Source organism: Mesocricetus auratus, unplaced genomic scaffold, assembly GCF_017639785.1.
Source record: "Mesocricetus auratus isolate SY011 unplaced genomic scaffold, BCM_Maur_2.0 Super-Scaffold_100040, whole genome shotgun sequence".
Lineage (NCBI taxonomy): Eukaryota > Metazoa > Chordata > Mammalia > Rodentia > Cricetidae > Mesocricetus > Mesocricetus auratus.
The window spans coordinates 7622840-7638766 of NW_024429217.1; the positions used below are offsets into that span (position 1 = coordinate 7622840).

Sequence of the window (15927 nt, forward strand, 5' to 3'; positions counted from 1 at the left end):
CTCTTATTACTGCAGGCCTTGAGACCGCAGGCACCTGAAGAGGTTCTGTAGAGCTAGAAGTACTACACAAGCTTCTGTGGGAGAAAAGTCCCCCCATAGTCTTCCTAAGCTGTGAGCCATGTAACCTGCAATCCCAACCTGCCAGACAGGGTGTCCCTGATGGCAGAACAGTGGCAAGACAGTTACAGCTGTAACCAGTCATTTCATGATGAACGCTGAGGGCTTCTCTATAGAAGGAAGCTAATTTCTTGTATTGAAAAACCACTTAAATGCCCATTGCTAAGCGGTCAGCCAGGCTTTCGCAAGAAAATAATATCACTTTCGTCACTTTGGTAAATGACTATGGGATCCAACCACTTCATAAATTTGTATGTTTATACCCATAGATCAGTGCTGCACTCAGCCTTGACCAGAGACGCTTGGGTTTGCAGTGGGTGGTGGTTAACAGAGAGACATAGAAGGTCGAAGTGCTGAGCATAAAGACTGGGCAGTTCCTTTTTCCAAGTCGGACATCTATATTACCCCTCCAAGGCTAAGGGAAGAAAGTAAAATCTGTGTATGGGGAGCTACTCTGGGAAACTCCATCCTCTGAACATGGCATGTCCATTAGACTCACAGCAGCTGTCGTGACCTGAATAAGATATGCACAAGAGTCGGGCGTTGGTGGCGCACGCCTTTAATCCCAGCACTCGGGAGGCAGAGGCAGGCGGATCTCTGTGAGTTCGAGGCCAGCCTGGTCTACAAAGTGAGTTCCAGGACAGCCTCCAAAGCTACAGAGAAACCCTGTCTCGAAAAACCAAAAAAAAAAAAAAAGATATGCACAAGATACCAACAACATACAAGATCCATGTGCTTGGGCATGAAGTGGATTTCAGTTCTATTGCTAGTAGGTTTTTTTTTGGTCTTAAACACACACAAACAGAAGTGTGGCTACACATCCCTCTGCAAACTATCTTCTCTTATTTCTCCTCTCCTGTCAGACTAGTCTATCCTTCCTGGTGCAGACATGGAGATACAGATATTACAGAGGAATGCTTATTGTACATAAAAAATTTATCTCACTGAAAGATAAATTTGCTCTGTCACTTGTTTCTGAAGTTTCTCAAAATAGTCAAAATGTGAAAGAGATGTTTTTCAATGCTGCATATATCCTAGTTTCTCACAGCCACAATTCAGGGTGGAGACTCCTGAGAAAACTTTATTAGTGTTTTCTTAGATCTTACACAATAATCTTTTCATTGTGTTTGTGATTACATCCAGAATAACAAATTAAATCTGTCTTTCTCCCCAATCCCCCCTTTATGCCACATTTTACTCAACTTTGAAAGGTCTGAGGCTGATTCATCAGATGCTTGGTCCCCACGGACAACCAGACCTGATGTACAATCAGCAAGGAGGAAGAACATGCTATCTCATTGGGAAAAGTTCCCATGCACAGGTCACATCCAAGGAAGGAAGAATCTAAAGAACACCTCCTCAAGGACAAACCACTTGCACAGCGTATTTGACATTCTTATACAGGAAGCTTTCTCCATTCTCCTGACTCATTACTTATTCAGTGTTTTATAAACTCCAACACGGACTCACTGGTACTTGTTTTTTTCTTCCAACTTAAATTTAACTTGTGACATAAATAAATCAGTTCTATCTTTTAGGAACCTCTTTGGCTTGTGTCATAATATTTGCAACGTGTTTCCTTTTAAATAAAAAAAACAATGTGTGTGCATGGTGTGTGTGTGTGTATGTGTGTGTGTGTGTGTGTGTTTGTGTTTGTCCAAGCACCTCTGTAAAAGTCAGAGGACAGCCTTAGATACTTTAACACTGTTTGACACAGGATCTTCTGTTGTCCATACCTATTGCTGCCAGGCTAGTTGTCTTCCAGACACTAGGATTCTCCTGTTCATCTCTCATGTTGACACAAGGGAACTGGAGTTACAGACTTGTGCTCAGGTGCCCGGCTTATGTGTATTCTGAACTCACTTCTCACACTTGCATAACAAATATTTTACCTCCTGAGCCATCTCCAAGACCCCACTTTATGTCTCTCTTTTTTAAAATGTATTTTATTTGCCTTAGAACTTCCATGTTTTCAGGAGCCATAAGGTACTCTGAAATGATTTATATAGGACATTTCTTGCTGCAGTTCTATAATCAGTCATTTCTGAAATATCCCTTGTTCCTTCAAGAGCAAACTGAATAAAAGGAAAGATCTTGACACTTCATGTGCTGTTGCTACAGGAACACACTGCACCTGTCTCTTCTAGGATGACTGAAATAAAACAGCAGTGTGCATATATTTATGTATATGTGTGTATATATATTCACACATGCAATCATTTGTGTTTGTTTATAATGTGTGTGAGTATGTATGTATATACAAATGCCTCCAACAACTCTAAACCATTACCACATGGATAACAGATAATCAGTAACCTTCCAAACCAGTAGTTACAAACCCAGCTCCAATATCTACCTCTACTGACTTGGTGGTTTAGATCCAGCATACATGATATTATTATTGCTCATTAGAAAACTACATTATTAAACAGATAAGCATGAAGAAGTATAATATGGGTTACCTTTATTTGACAGCTCACTTCCAACAGTTTTTATGTAACACTGCCCCCAACTGAAATTGCTTTTTACATGAGTAATATATGATCTGATTCATTGTTATATTTTAGAAACTGTTTGGGAATCCTGTGACCTCCTAAATAATTTTTATTTAATTTGCATATATTAACTCTCAATCTATGATTTACTTTCTCTATGGTTTTGATAAACATACCATACCATGATACAGTATCTGGTTCATAGACATTGCTGTGTCCCTGACTTCAAAATATTAATTGCTTCATCCGTCCCTTTGACCACCTGCTCAAATAATTCCCTGATTGTCACTAATCAATTTATGCTCTGTAGGCTTTCCCTTCCCATATACAGTACGCTATCTGCAGAGTATCTACTTTCATTTGTAATTGTGAATAAAATAGTCATGAGTTTATGAAGTTTGTTCTTCATTTATTTGATCACTGAATTGCGTTCCATTAGTCAGATAGCCCACTGTTTGCCCACTCATTCATTTGAAGCATGTTTCTTATAGTTTCCTCCTTGGAGTTATTATGATAGTTACTATTATTATGATAGTCAAGTCTGGCCTAAAGCTCAGTATGTAGCCTAAGATATTGCACTTCTGATCTCTCTGTTACTATCTCCAAAGTGCAGAGAGTGTAGATACATATTTTCCTATCCATGTTATGATATACTGGCATCAAATCAAGGGTTTCCTACATGCTAGGTACCTACACACCCAACTGAACAACATCCCCAGCCTGCCAATTCATTAATATTTAGTTGTACAAGACTATTATTAAAAACTTGAAAACAAAAATGCCATTTAATTATTTAATTATTAATTAATGTTAAGAATTAATAGATACAGGTATGTATGGATTTTCTTTTTCTTTCTTATTTGCATATAAATCTCCATATTTCCAAGCCGACCAGGTGAACATCTAGTGACATGAGCTGCTTGGTCATAGGAAAGCTCACTTGGATTTGTAACAAATTGTGAAGATCTTTCAAATGAGTGTACCATTTTGCAAGTTCATTGATAATAAATGAAATGTAACCCTGAATCCTCTCCAGAATTTTCAGTATTTTTTATTTAAGCTAACTTGGGACAAGCCATTTTATCTTGTTCCACTTGCAGGTCTGATTCCAATATAAGGCCACAGGGCCCATGAAAAGTCTGCCTCCAGTAACAGCCAGTTCTCAAGCAAGGCAGGACTGTGTAAGAGCTCTTCTGGATTTCTCAGGGAAGCAGACATTAGGCAGTCCAGCCACTTGAAAATGGGTATATGAAGCAAAACTCTAGGTGTTTAGTGTTCCCTTTAGTCATTCTTTCTGATTTAAAGAGTGTCAGTCATGTTAAACATACTCTTGATATATAACTGAGTCACCCTTATTTATACTTCAGTAATCAAAGTGTTAAGTGTCTTTCGATTTAAAGCAGTAACCGAGAACACTAAAAAGCAAGACAGAAGGTAATAAAACAGTGAAATAAATATTAATCATAGGAATTGGTTAAATATAAGATAGCAAATAATAGTTTTGTCTATAGACCATGGTAAAGACTTCAATATAAGCATCCCTATACATGATCCCTTTTGGTTGCTATGAGGTTTTCTCTTAAGCAGTTATTGAGGAGAGATAAAATTTATATATTAAAAAACCTGTTATATTTTTTCTGCATTAAAAGCAAGTATGGTGAAAAAGTTTAAATGCTTTACAATGTTTCCTTTATTCTATTGTCAATGACAACTTGATACACACAAGAATTTGAGAGTTGGCAATCAGAGACCCCATGCAAGTCATAGTATACTTGTATTTCCTAAAATACAAAGGATAGCTCCTTTGAGGTAGTATTTTCTTGAAAAATTTTATTGTTGGTTGAGCTAATTCAAGAGAAACTAACTTGGACTGTTATTTCCTACGACCAGCACTGTCAACTCATGCATCAAAAGAACAAACAGGCAGTGCATGAGTTCAAACAGGCAAGGAGCTTGCGAAGACAGGAGAGAAACAACCTGAATTCAGAGAGTGGGTAATAATGCAGAGATAGTAGCAGAATCAGTAACAGCTTTCTGAGGAGTCATTTCCGAAGTGATCATGGGATCACTTAATGCCCTGTATCTTGCTTACACACTTTTCAAGGTTACATTCTGGCCTCACCCAACATCTTATTGAGGTCCCAAGGTTCACGTATCTTGTGGCATTTACTGCTTAATAAGCAATATTTATAACAAATAATATTACTGACAAAGGGCCGGGCGGTGGTGGCACATATGCCTTTAATCCTAGCACTCGGGAGGCAGAGGCAGGTGGATCCCTGTGAGTTCGAGGCCAGGCTGGACCGACAGCCTCCAAAACAATACAGAGAAACCCTGTCTCATAAAAACCAAAAAAAAAAAAAGTATTACTGACAAAGGAATAGTTACTGTCTGTCTTTGTTGTTTTGCAACTATTCAGTTGCCGGTGTTAGGGTGAAAGCCTTTTATATATGCATTTCTGAGACATGTAAACACGTTCGTGTACTTAGATATCACATCATCACACATAATGAAGGGAAATTCCAAATTTATCTCTTCCCATACAGAAATGGCTTCAGATTTCAAACTAGTACATTTGGCGCACTTTCCGATTGAGAGCTGGTGTTTAAAATAGTCACTTAGTGTGTATATTTCGCAGGAGGTATATACAGATGGAGAATCAGTGACAAAACTGAAAGGCATTGTATAATTTCTAGGAAAAGCTTAGCTTAATGATTTCGAAAGGAGTTTATATTTACTTCTAACCATGTGTGATCTCCTATCTGCCCTGTTTGATAGTTTGTGTTAATTGAGGGAACACTGTAATACACAAATGTGATACTGTTCTGGGAATGTATTTGATTCTTGGACACAACAAAACAATCTATACAATCAATGAAAAACTTATACCACACAGTAATGCAGTATGGTATAAGTGCTAAAAGTTCATGCCACTACATGTAAAATGAATGTTGTTATATCATCCACATTTCCATATATTAAAAAGTACATATATATGTAAGTTACATAAACAATATTTGCATACAATATTGATTCACAATATATAAAAATAAATGTTATTCTATTAAAACTGTATTTAAGATAATCAAAATGTTAGAAAAGGTTTACGAATAAAAACAAAAATATTTATTCAAAATTGAAGGCAGCAACATTTTTTAAATAAGATCTTTACCATGTATACTTCCCAGACCTTATTTTCAGCCCTGATAAATGGTCTCAGTCTGTACAGGCAACTGCCTCCATATCTCTTGACCAGCATTTGGTCACTGGGACTCATGTTAGAACAGCAAACCAATTTAGACAGCCACATGCAGACAACTGTATATGCCCACTTGCGCACACACAGACACGCAGGCAAAACAGAGAGGGGGGCGATATAGATGTTTAAAAATAATATTTTACGTGTGTATAAAATAAAGCAACATACTCATGTTTCAGAGGGGACATTTTGTATTGAAATGTGACACAATTACATTATCCAAAGCTTCTGCTAGTTCTTTGCAATGGAGATCTTCATATAGTTTTTTTGATTGAGGCTTAACAACAGTCTACTAATTATGCATGCATTTTACCTGAAAGACACCGGGTGATAGACAGGAACAGGATTAGTCTCCAAGAGGAAGCCATGCTTGGTCACTGGACTCTTCTGGATCACAGGGTGGTGATCAGCGTTTATGATTCCTCATTGAAGAAGACCCTGTTGAGGTAGATAGAGTTTTCAGAAACAGAGAAAGCTCCCCCAGCAAATCCAAACACCAAATAAAACCAAAAAACCAAAAAATTCATAAATTATTACACACAACTTTCAGTGCTTTCAATGCACAGGTTGGGTGTATACAGCACTCCTATTGTCTTAGTTAAGATTTCCACTTGCACCTAGTCATCTGATAAAAATCAGTGCAGGAACTCAAGGCAGGAACCTGGAAGCAGGAGCTAATGCAGAGGCCAGGGAGGAGTACCGCTTACTGACATGCTCCTATGGCTTGCTAAGCCCTGTTTCTTATGACACCATGAACTATTTGCCAGTGGTAGCCCTACTCACAGTGAGCTGGGTTTTTCTTCATCAATCATCAGTCAAGAAAATGAACCACAGACTGGCACAGAGGCCTACTTGGTAGGGAACCTTTCTCAGTTACCACATTCAAAATGAATCCAGCTTGTGTCATGTTAATATAAAGTTAGCCAACAAACATACTGATGATATTAAAATAATTCTGCTACCACTCAGTTACTGAGCAACACCCAACTTCAGAGCACGGATAAAAAGACCCAGTTTGCTTCTACTGAATACTCTCTCACAGACATTAAGAGCACCAGAACCTAGGAGGGATGATTCCTCACAGGGAATGTATAATTATTTATTATACTAGACAAATTATTGGACTTGAAACACAGGAGTAAAGTACAGGTTCCATTAACGTTCACTCCTAATCTAGAAAGAAACTAATGATCAGTTAGCCAAGTGATGTTACACACCATGCCTGGAGTTCATGAAAACCTCCACAGAGGACGTTTCTCATTTAATTATTAATATCAACTGCCTTTGTTTATAAGTCTAGTGATTATCTGTAGTGTGATACAGTTCCCTCCTTTGGTGCTTAATATCTCTCAGCATCTTTTGCTAGCTGGAACCTGAGGGAAATAAGGATTTTTCATGAATATTTAATATTTTTGTAATGCTATTTTTATAACAATAAGAGAATAGCACATTGATATCTTTTGGTTTATTTTTCTGCCCTGAAAGGCATAATAAACATTAGAAGAATGTAAAGATTTAATGCCAAACTTTCTGTAAGAGCTTAGTCAACATGCCTTAAAATTCTTAATTTTCATTAGGCTGCAAATTTCAAGCATCAGCTATGATTTTTATGGTTCAGAGTTTCCATTCAATTAACAGGCAATTGCATAGTTCTTTGGTGGTTTTTACATAATTGTTCTTTTGATATATGTTTTCATTGTGGACTTTGAGTTAGGGGTTATCTCTGTCATTTGAGAAATTTCTTCCAAAATAGACATGCATTCCCCACTACCTAGGTTATAACTTAATAGATTCAAACCAAAGAAGAGTCATTCTTGTTAATTCTCCTACCTGAAAAATTTACTTTTCACTTTATTTATATTTTGAAATTCAAGCCTGTTAGTCTAACTTTGTGATTAGTAATAAAAATTAAAGTGTGAATAATGATGGACTGATTAATAACTAACTCTCATCAATAAAAGTAACTTCCTAGCATCTTTCTATGATAAAATACCATAAATACATAAAACTTGAAGCACATTTAAATGACTTTAGATAATTTTCAAATATTTAAAAACATTTTATAATTTAAACATTATACATGACAAAGTGAGGGAGAATAATGAAGTCATTGGGATTCCAACTATTATTTGTGTTGGTTTCATATTTCGAATACCACATTTTTTTTTCTCATGATTGATGGGAGAAGTCCTTCTCTGTATACTTTGTCCTAATGGTTTGTAAATAAAGCACTGTTGGCCAATAGGGAAGCAAGATAGGCGAGACTAGGAGTTGAGAAGGATTCTAGGAAATGGAGGCACAGTCACCATGAAGGACTCGAGAGAAGTAAGAATTTGGGACCCTTTCTCTGGTAAGAGAAGACCACTTGGAAATACTCAGATTAGCAGTTATGGGTTAATAATTAAGTCAGAGCTAGCCAATAAGAATCCATAGCAAATGGCCAAAATCTTCATAATTAATATAGTGTCTCCTGTGTTATTTGGGGACAGAGACAGTGGTGAGAGCCAAGCAGTTGGCAGGAAAGAGTACATATTACACAGGATATGACTGGTTTCTTTGAATGGTGAATTTGAAATGGAAGCAGGTTTCACTGGATCAATTTTGGCAAATTTGCACTCAATCCCAAGTCCCTAAAATTTCTCCTGTCAATGTTCTAACATCCTCTTTTATTTTAACTGTTCATCTTCAACAAATGCAAATGATTCTATAAAACCTACATTCTACACTCTGGATAATTCCAAATGAAACCCAATATTCACAAACCTGAAGGGAGCCATAGGTAAAGACTCAAACAGCAGAATAGCTAAGTGTAAGTCCCACAGGGTCATGTATAAAAAACTATTCAACATTTTATTTTTATAAAATAAAAATTTGATGACACTAAATTTGATGACAAAAGAATACATTTTATAATAAAATGTGTTTTCTTCTATAAAATGTGTGTACGTTTGTGTGTGCTCATTACTAAGAATCAGCAATTGATTGATAGGACTTAAAAAACAACAAAGTTATAGTTCTTTAAAATCCATTCCTTAAAACATCTAAATTGACTCCTTTTTATTTTGTTTTCTCTCTCACGCTTTCTGTTTTAGGAAATATAAAAGACTTTGCAATAGGCTCCAAAGTTCTGAACATGTAAAACATTTAGAGGATTTCCAGGGAAACAGTTATCTTATGACTTAAATTACTGTGTCAAAGTAATAACAAAATCACTTATCACAAATATATTAAGTTGATTATAGATGCCAGATTAAATTATCATGTCTGAATACATGATCCTGAAGCTCATGGGAAGGTCCTGCATTCAGAAGAACCTTCTCAGTGATAGACCGTACATTACATTGCTGTGAAAGGAGAGACTGCAGAGTTACATAGACTAATTTGAAAACATTAAAAAAGTCATGCTTTTATGAAAATGTGTTGTAGTCTCAGCAGCAAGCACTATGCACACCACCTGTTATATTGAAAAGACAGTGTCTGAAAGACATTTCTTTCATTTGTCCCTGAATAATTACAAACCTCTGCAAATAATAGTAACAGTTCTTATAAAGAAATAATAAATTATAGTGAAGTTGACCACATAGACAAGTACTTAAAACATCATACAATAGAGTGGAGTGTGTCTTGTGTAAGCTAAATGATGTGATAAAATATTACTTCATAATTACAAGTTGCTTTTGCTCCCAAAGTTGCACATGGCAAACTGTTTGGCAGATGGTCTAGGTACAAGGGGAGGGAATAATAGAGATCAGAGGCAAGGGCACACTTGAGAAGGAGTCATTGTCAGGATCCTGTCATGTCACTCACAGATTGCTCCCTTTCTCCTCTCCCTTATACAGCCTATTCCCCACAGTTCTACAAGGATATATATCAATGTGTTTCTGGCTGTATTCTATCTCTGGTTCAGTGTTTAATTCTTAGAATGAAATATAAAATTGTTATGTAGCTGCAAGGCCATAGACAATCTGCTTGCTGCCTAACTTTCAGATTTGATTTTACAAAATTCTGGGCACACTCCCAACTTCCCACACTGAGATGTTTGGGTGCCTCAATTCAATGAAGCAGTTCATGTGTCCTTGGTATGAACTCCTCTATTATTGTTTGCAGCTTTGACTGGTTGAAGACAATTCCTTCCAGAAGCCTCTACGGGCTTCCTTAAACAAAGTTATCTGCTTCCTATAATGCCCGCCATATGCCTTTTTCTTCTTTGCAGCTGTTAGTGCCCAAGGTTGCTTTATTATTTATTCATTGTCTTATCTTCCTACTTGAATGTTATAACTATAAAAGCAAAGACATTTTCCTTATTCATCTTTATAGACCTATTACCTAGAAGAATAACATTTAGAGAAAAATCCAGTTAATTAGGTATAATTACTGAATTGGAAGGGGAATACAAAACATGAAAAACATGAAAAGAAAATGCTGTATCATATTTACACAACACATATCGAGCACTTTAAAGCTTATTCAGTAAATTTATTATTGATAAAAATAATTTATTTGTCAGAAAATGGAAGGATCTCACATGTTCTTGGATGGTAGGAGCAACACAGTAAAAATGGCAATCTTACCAAAAGCAACTAAAGATTCAATGCAATCCCATCAAAATCCCAGCACAATTCTTCACAGACCTTCATAGAACAATACTCAACTTTACATGGAAAAACAAAAGACCTGGGATAGCCAAAACAACCCTGTACAATAAAGGAAATTCCATAGGAATTACCATCCCTGACTTGAAGACCTACTATAGACCTATAGTAATGAAAACAGCTTGGTATTGGCTCAAAACAGGCAGGTAGACCAATGTAATTGATTGTAGACAATGATATTAATCCACATACCTATGAACACCTGATATTTGATGAAGAAGCTAAAATTACACAATGGAAAAAAGAAAGCATCTCCAACAAATGGTAATGGCATAATTGGATTCTGACATGTAGAAAATTGCAGATAGATTCATATCTATAGTAATGAACAAAACTTAAGTCAAAATGGATCAACATAAACCCAGCCACACTGAACCTCTTAGAAAAGAAGGTGGGAGAGATCCTAGAACTAATTGGTACAGGAGACCACTTCCTGAACATAACATGAGTAGCATAGACACTCAGATTCACAGTTAACAAATGGGACCTCCTGAAACTGAGAAGCTACTTTAAGGCAAAGGACACATTGAACAAGGCCACAGAATGGGACAATATCTTCACCAACTCCAGACCTGACAGAGGGCTGATTTCCAAAATATGCAAAGAACTCAAGAAGCTAGTCACCAAAACACCAAATAAACCAATTAAAAACTGTGATACAGAACTAGAGAATTCTCAATAAAAGAATCAAAAATGGTTGAAAGATACTTAAGAAATTGCTCAACATCCTTAGCCATCAAGGAAATATAAATCAAAATAATTCTGAGATACCATCTTACACCTGTCACGATGGCTAAAATCAAAAACACAAATGACAGCTTATGCTGGAAAAGATGTGAAGAAAGAGGTACACTCCTCCATTGCTTGTGGGAGTACAAACTTGTACCACCACTTTGGAAATCAGTATGGTAGTTTATCAGGAAAATGGAAATCAGTTTACCTCAAAGTTCAGCAATTCAATTCTCAGGCATACACCCAAAGGATGCACATTCGTACCACAAGGACTATGTTCATAGCAGCATTATATATAATAGCCAGAATTGGAAGCAGCCAAGATGCCCTTCAATTGAAGAATGGATAAAGATAATGTGGTACATTACACAATGGAGTACTATTTAACAGAAACAAACAACAACAATGAAATGATGGAATTAAAGAAACCATCCTGAGTAGGTAACCCAGACACAGAAAGACAAACATTGTATATACTGACTCATAAGTGGATATTAGATGTATAGTAAAAGATAACCAGCCTACAATTCACAACACCAGAGAGGCTGTGAAACAAGGAGGACCCTAAGAGGAAGATCCATGGTCCCTTGGAGAAGGGGAAAGGGAGAAGATCTCCTGAGCAAATTGGGAGCATGGGGGAGTGAGGAGGGAGATAAGAAAAAGAGGAGGGGAGAAACGGGAGAGAACATGTGGGATCAGGAAGATCGAGTTGGGGGAAGAATAGAGAAGGAGAGCAAGAAAAGAGATAGCTCAATAGAGGGAGCCATTATGGGTTTAAAGAGTAATGTGACACTAGAAAAATGTCCAGGGATCCACAAGGATGACCCCCAACCAAGAATCCAAGCAATAGTGGAGAGGCTACCTTAAATGCCCTTCACTTATAATGAGATTGATGACTACGTTAAATGCCGTCCTAGAGCCTTCATCCAGTAGCTGATAGAAGAAGTAGAGATTCATAGCCAAGCACTGAGCCGAACTCCTGGAATCCAGTTGCAGAGAGGGAGGAGTGATGAGCAAAGGGGTCAAAACCATGCTGGGGAAACCCACAGAAACATCTACCCTGAACAAGGGGGAGCTCATGGACCCCAGACTTACATTTGGGGAAGCAGCATAGGCCTGAACCAGGTTCTGTGAATGTGGGTGTCAGATGGGAGACCGGGGCAGTTTATGGGGCCTCTGGCAGTGGAACCAGTATTTATCCCTAGTGTAGGAATGGACTTTGGGAGCCCATTCCCTATTTAGGTTACTCTTTCAGCCTAGATACACAGGGGAGGGTCTAGGTTCTGCCCCAAATAGTGATAGACTTTGATGATCCCTCATGGGAGGTCTCAGCCTTCCTGAGTAGGGGATTGGTGGTGGAATGCGGGATTGTTGGGCGTCATGGGAGGATGGGAGGGAGAGGGAACTGCGGAATGGTATGTAAAATAAGATTGTTTTTATTTAAATAAAATTTATTTTAAAAATAAAAAGCAATTTATTTGTGTCATATAGCTAGCAAAAGTGGGGTAAGATCTTTTGTAGATTCAGTTATCTTATCCCATGCTAGGATCCATGTCAGCGTACATGCCTGGGTCTATACCAGGGTCCACAGCAATACTTCCAATAAGATCTGAGAGACTCTCACCTGACTGTGCAGTCGCTGCTACATTAATCAAAAATAACTGAAACTATTTCTTGCAAATATAGTTTCATAACTTCTGTCTGACTAGTAGAATGTAACTTTTGCACTCTGGCTAATCTGGGCAGATGTCTCAGAGACTAGGAGCACATAATGTTCTGCAAGGGCCTGCAGTTTGGTCCCCAGTGCTCACATCAGGAAGTCAACAACAATAAGTAACTCTAGGTTCAGGAAATCCAATGTCCTCTTCTTGCCTCATATGCACAGACCCATAAAATGTGCATAATTAAAGATAAAAAACAAATGAAGCCTTGCTTCCTGATTATTCATATTCTGTTGAGTAAACCCTATCTTCTATGTCAAAATTATGTAAAACTATAGAACACAAATTATTACTGCAGTATGTCATAAACAAACAACTCAAAGTTTCTTCACAATAGTATGGAGCATGAGAACTGACCAGGCAGTCGAGGGTATATTGAGGACAGATTCTTGGAGACTGTTAGTTTTTTGGGGGGGAACAATATATATATATATATATATATATATATATATATATATATATATATATATATATATTGATTTTAAAATTTTATACTACTGAGAAAATTGTATGATCAATTGTTCATTTTTAGTTTTACAACAAGAGAATTTTTGGTTTCCAACCTATATACTTACAAATCTGGCTCATTTCGCACTGAAGCAATAGTTGACAGACTATTCTACACCTGAAATTGACATTCATCGAAAAACATTTAATTCCTTAGTTTTTGAGGAGTTGGCTAATCCAGTCCCACAACACTGTGCTGTATTTCTGTACATGATCAAGAAGAGGTAAGATACAAGAATTTTCTTTCAACACCAGATCTCTAGTTAGGAATAAAGGTGGATTTGTCAAAACAGGGCTGGATGGATTTCATTAATGCTTAGAGAAACTCAGCATAAGTGACAGAAAATTTTCATAGTTGCTAGGTTACCTGGCACACACATTTAAACCCAGCACTTGGGCAGGGGAGGCAGGTAGAGCTCTGTGAGTTCAAGGCCAGTTTGATCTACATAGTGAGTTCTAAGACATCCAGGGCTACACAGAGAAATCCTGTCTTGAAAAACAAAACAATACAAAATCTATAGTATTAGGTATGTGTCAGAACTATATAAAAAACCAAAAGCCTCATATTCTGCCTGACATGTTGAAAATGCCCTGGAAGACACAGCTTTTCATACCCTAACAATAATCATATTAAAATCTACAAAACATGAGTTCTGAAATATTCAAGGAAATAAATTAAGAATATCAGCCAATCATTAATTCACAAATATGTGCTTCTGTAGAAGAAGAAACATGTGTCTGAATGTATTTGTATGCCTTTTAGTATAAAATATATTTTAATTTTAAATAATTTTCATAGTTTACTGAAGTTGGAATTAAATTTTAGCAGAAAATTTTAATAAGCAATTGTCATTACAATGGTGATGATTTTATAAGAAAGACATGTTTTTTCAAGCTTGTCTGGGAATGGGAATCATCAGCAGTCTTATTTGATCAAATATATGTATTCAGGGTCCATTTCACAATACTGTATTTTAGGTTATAGAGCTCCACTATCATGGAGAACCCACACAGGCAGCCATGTAACAGACACAATAAATCTTGAAACATTACAACTTACTAAGTTATGAAGTGGTAGTAAACAAAGTGGAAACTACTTAAATTATGACTTGTTTCATTCATGGGTGGGTAAACAGTGTCGTGTATTCAATTAAATTAAGTCCATGGAGGTGACATGGGAATGTTTCTTCTAAGCCAACAGTACGTGGATACACGTGTTAGTGAAGGAACTAAATCGGGAAGCATGTCCTTGCTCCAGGAAGATATTTCTTATACTATAACTAAGCTCAACACAGTGCTCACAGGGGAAATTAGTATGTTTTGAAGAGGAGCTCTGTCCTATATGACCTTGAAGTTCTCTAGTCTAGTGCACCTGTACGAAAAAGAAGATAATAAAATACAGCCTGAAAGAAACAAGGAATGAAAGGCAGAATGTGTGCTTGTCTTTATATGTGTGTAATCATATATATCCTATGAGGCCCAAGCAACAGAGCCATGAAGTGGACAGGCTTTCACACAGAACTAGAGTGAGTTATGATGCTGCATGTCCCAGGAAGAAAAATGGTAGTTGTATGTCACCATGATGTGCTTGGGTGTGTAAGTAACAGTGTTTACATAATTGTCGATATTCTTAGCCTGGTTTAATTCTTAGTGTGCTGTTAAGCATAGTGAACATTTTTCTTTTTACTATAAATCTATGTATGTCTTTTCAATGCAAGTCTGTCCTTGTGGAGGCAGGTTCAGCAAGGGCTCAAAAAATGACATTAGCTTTCTGAGACTCCAAACAAAGTTTATAATTTATGGCTCATGGTTATTTATTACTCAGCCTTGCACATAATGGAGGCTGTTGAGAAATTGATTCCAAAAATTCTCAATGATTTTTACTACCTGTTGAGTGACATCACAGCTAAGGCAGAACTACAGCTCACTACAAATGCCTCCTGCTTACATTGAAGCTCTGACATCTTTGTGTTGAGATTCTGATTCCTGCTTTGCATTCTGGTGATACCTGATCTCCTTCCCTGAGCATTTGGGAACTGAACACTGTATTTTACTTCCTTCTTAAGATACTACATGAAAAAATATCAGTATTTTTAAATGTCTAAGAGAACTAGTTAGGAGAGAAACAAAAGCCTGCACTTCATTAAATGAGAAAACTGAGTGGTGAAGCCAAAGCATAGTGGTAAGATATTTTACAAATTCTGGCTAAAGTCAGGGTGATATCAGTATCTGCTCTGATATAAAGGCATAAAACCTGCATACCACAAACATGGGACTCGAAACAGGAGAATCCAAAAGTATAGAATACAAAAGGATTATTTCTCTAGAAAGTTTCTTTCCAGAAAGGGTAAAAAAAATCCATAATCCATATTGAATCATTGTTTTGAATGTAAAAACAAACAAAAACTCACAGAGCATAAAATTTACCATCAATATACACAAAA

At 36.9% G+C, this 15927-nt stretch overlaps 1 protein-coding gene across 2 annotated transcripts in view; it reads right to left on the reverse strand.

Moving 5' to 3' along the window:
- Window positions 1–15927, reverse strand: part of Cntn5 (contactin 5) — a 1164510-nt gene that overhangs the window by 657857 nt on the left and 490726 nt on the right. For both annotated transcript variants that reach the window (XM_013118528.3, XM_040734736.1), the window contains exon 3: window positions 6185–6309. In XM_013118528.3, the coding sequence (XP_012973982.1) occupies window positions 6185–6239 (55 nt within the window). In that variant the 5' untranslated portion in view covers window positions 6240–6309. The remainder of the gene's footprint in view (window positions 1–6184; window positions 6310–15927) is intronic.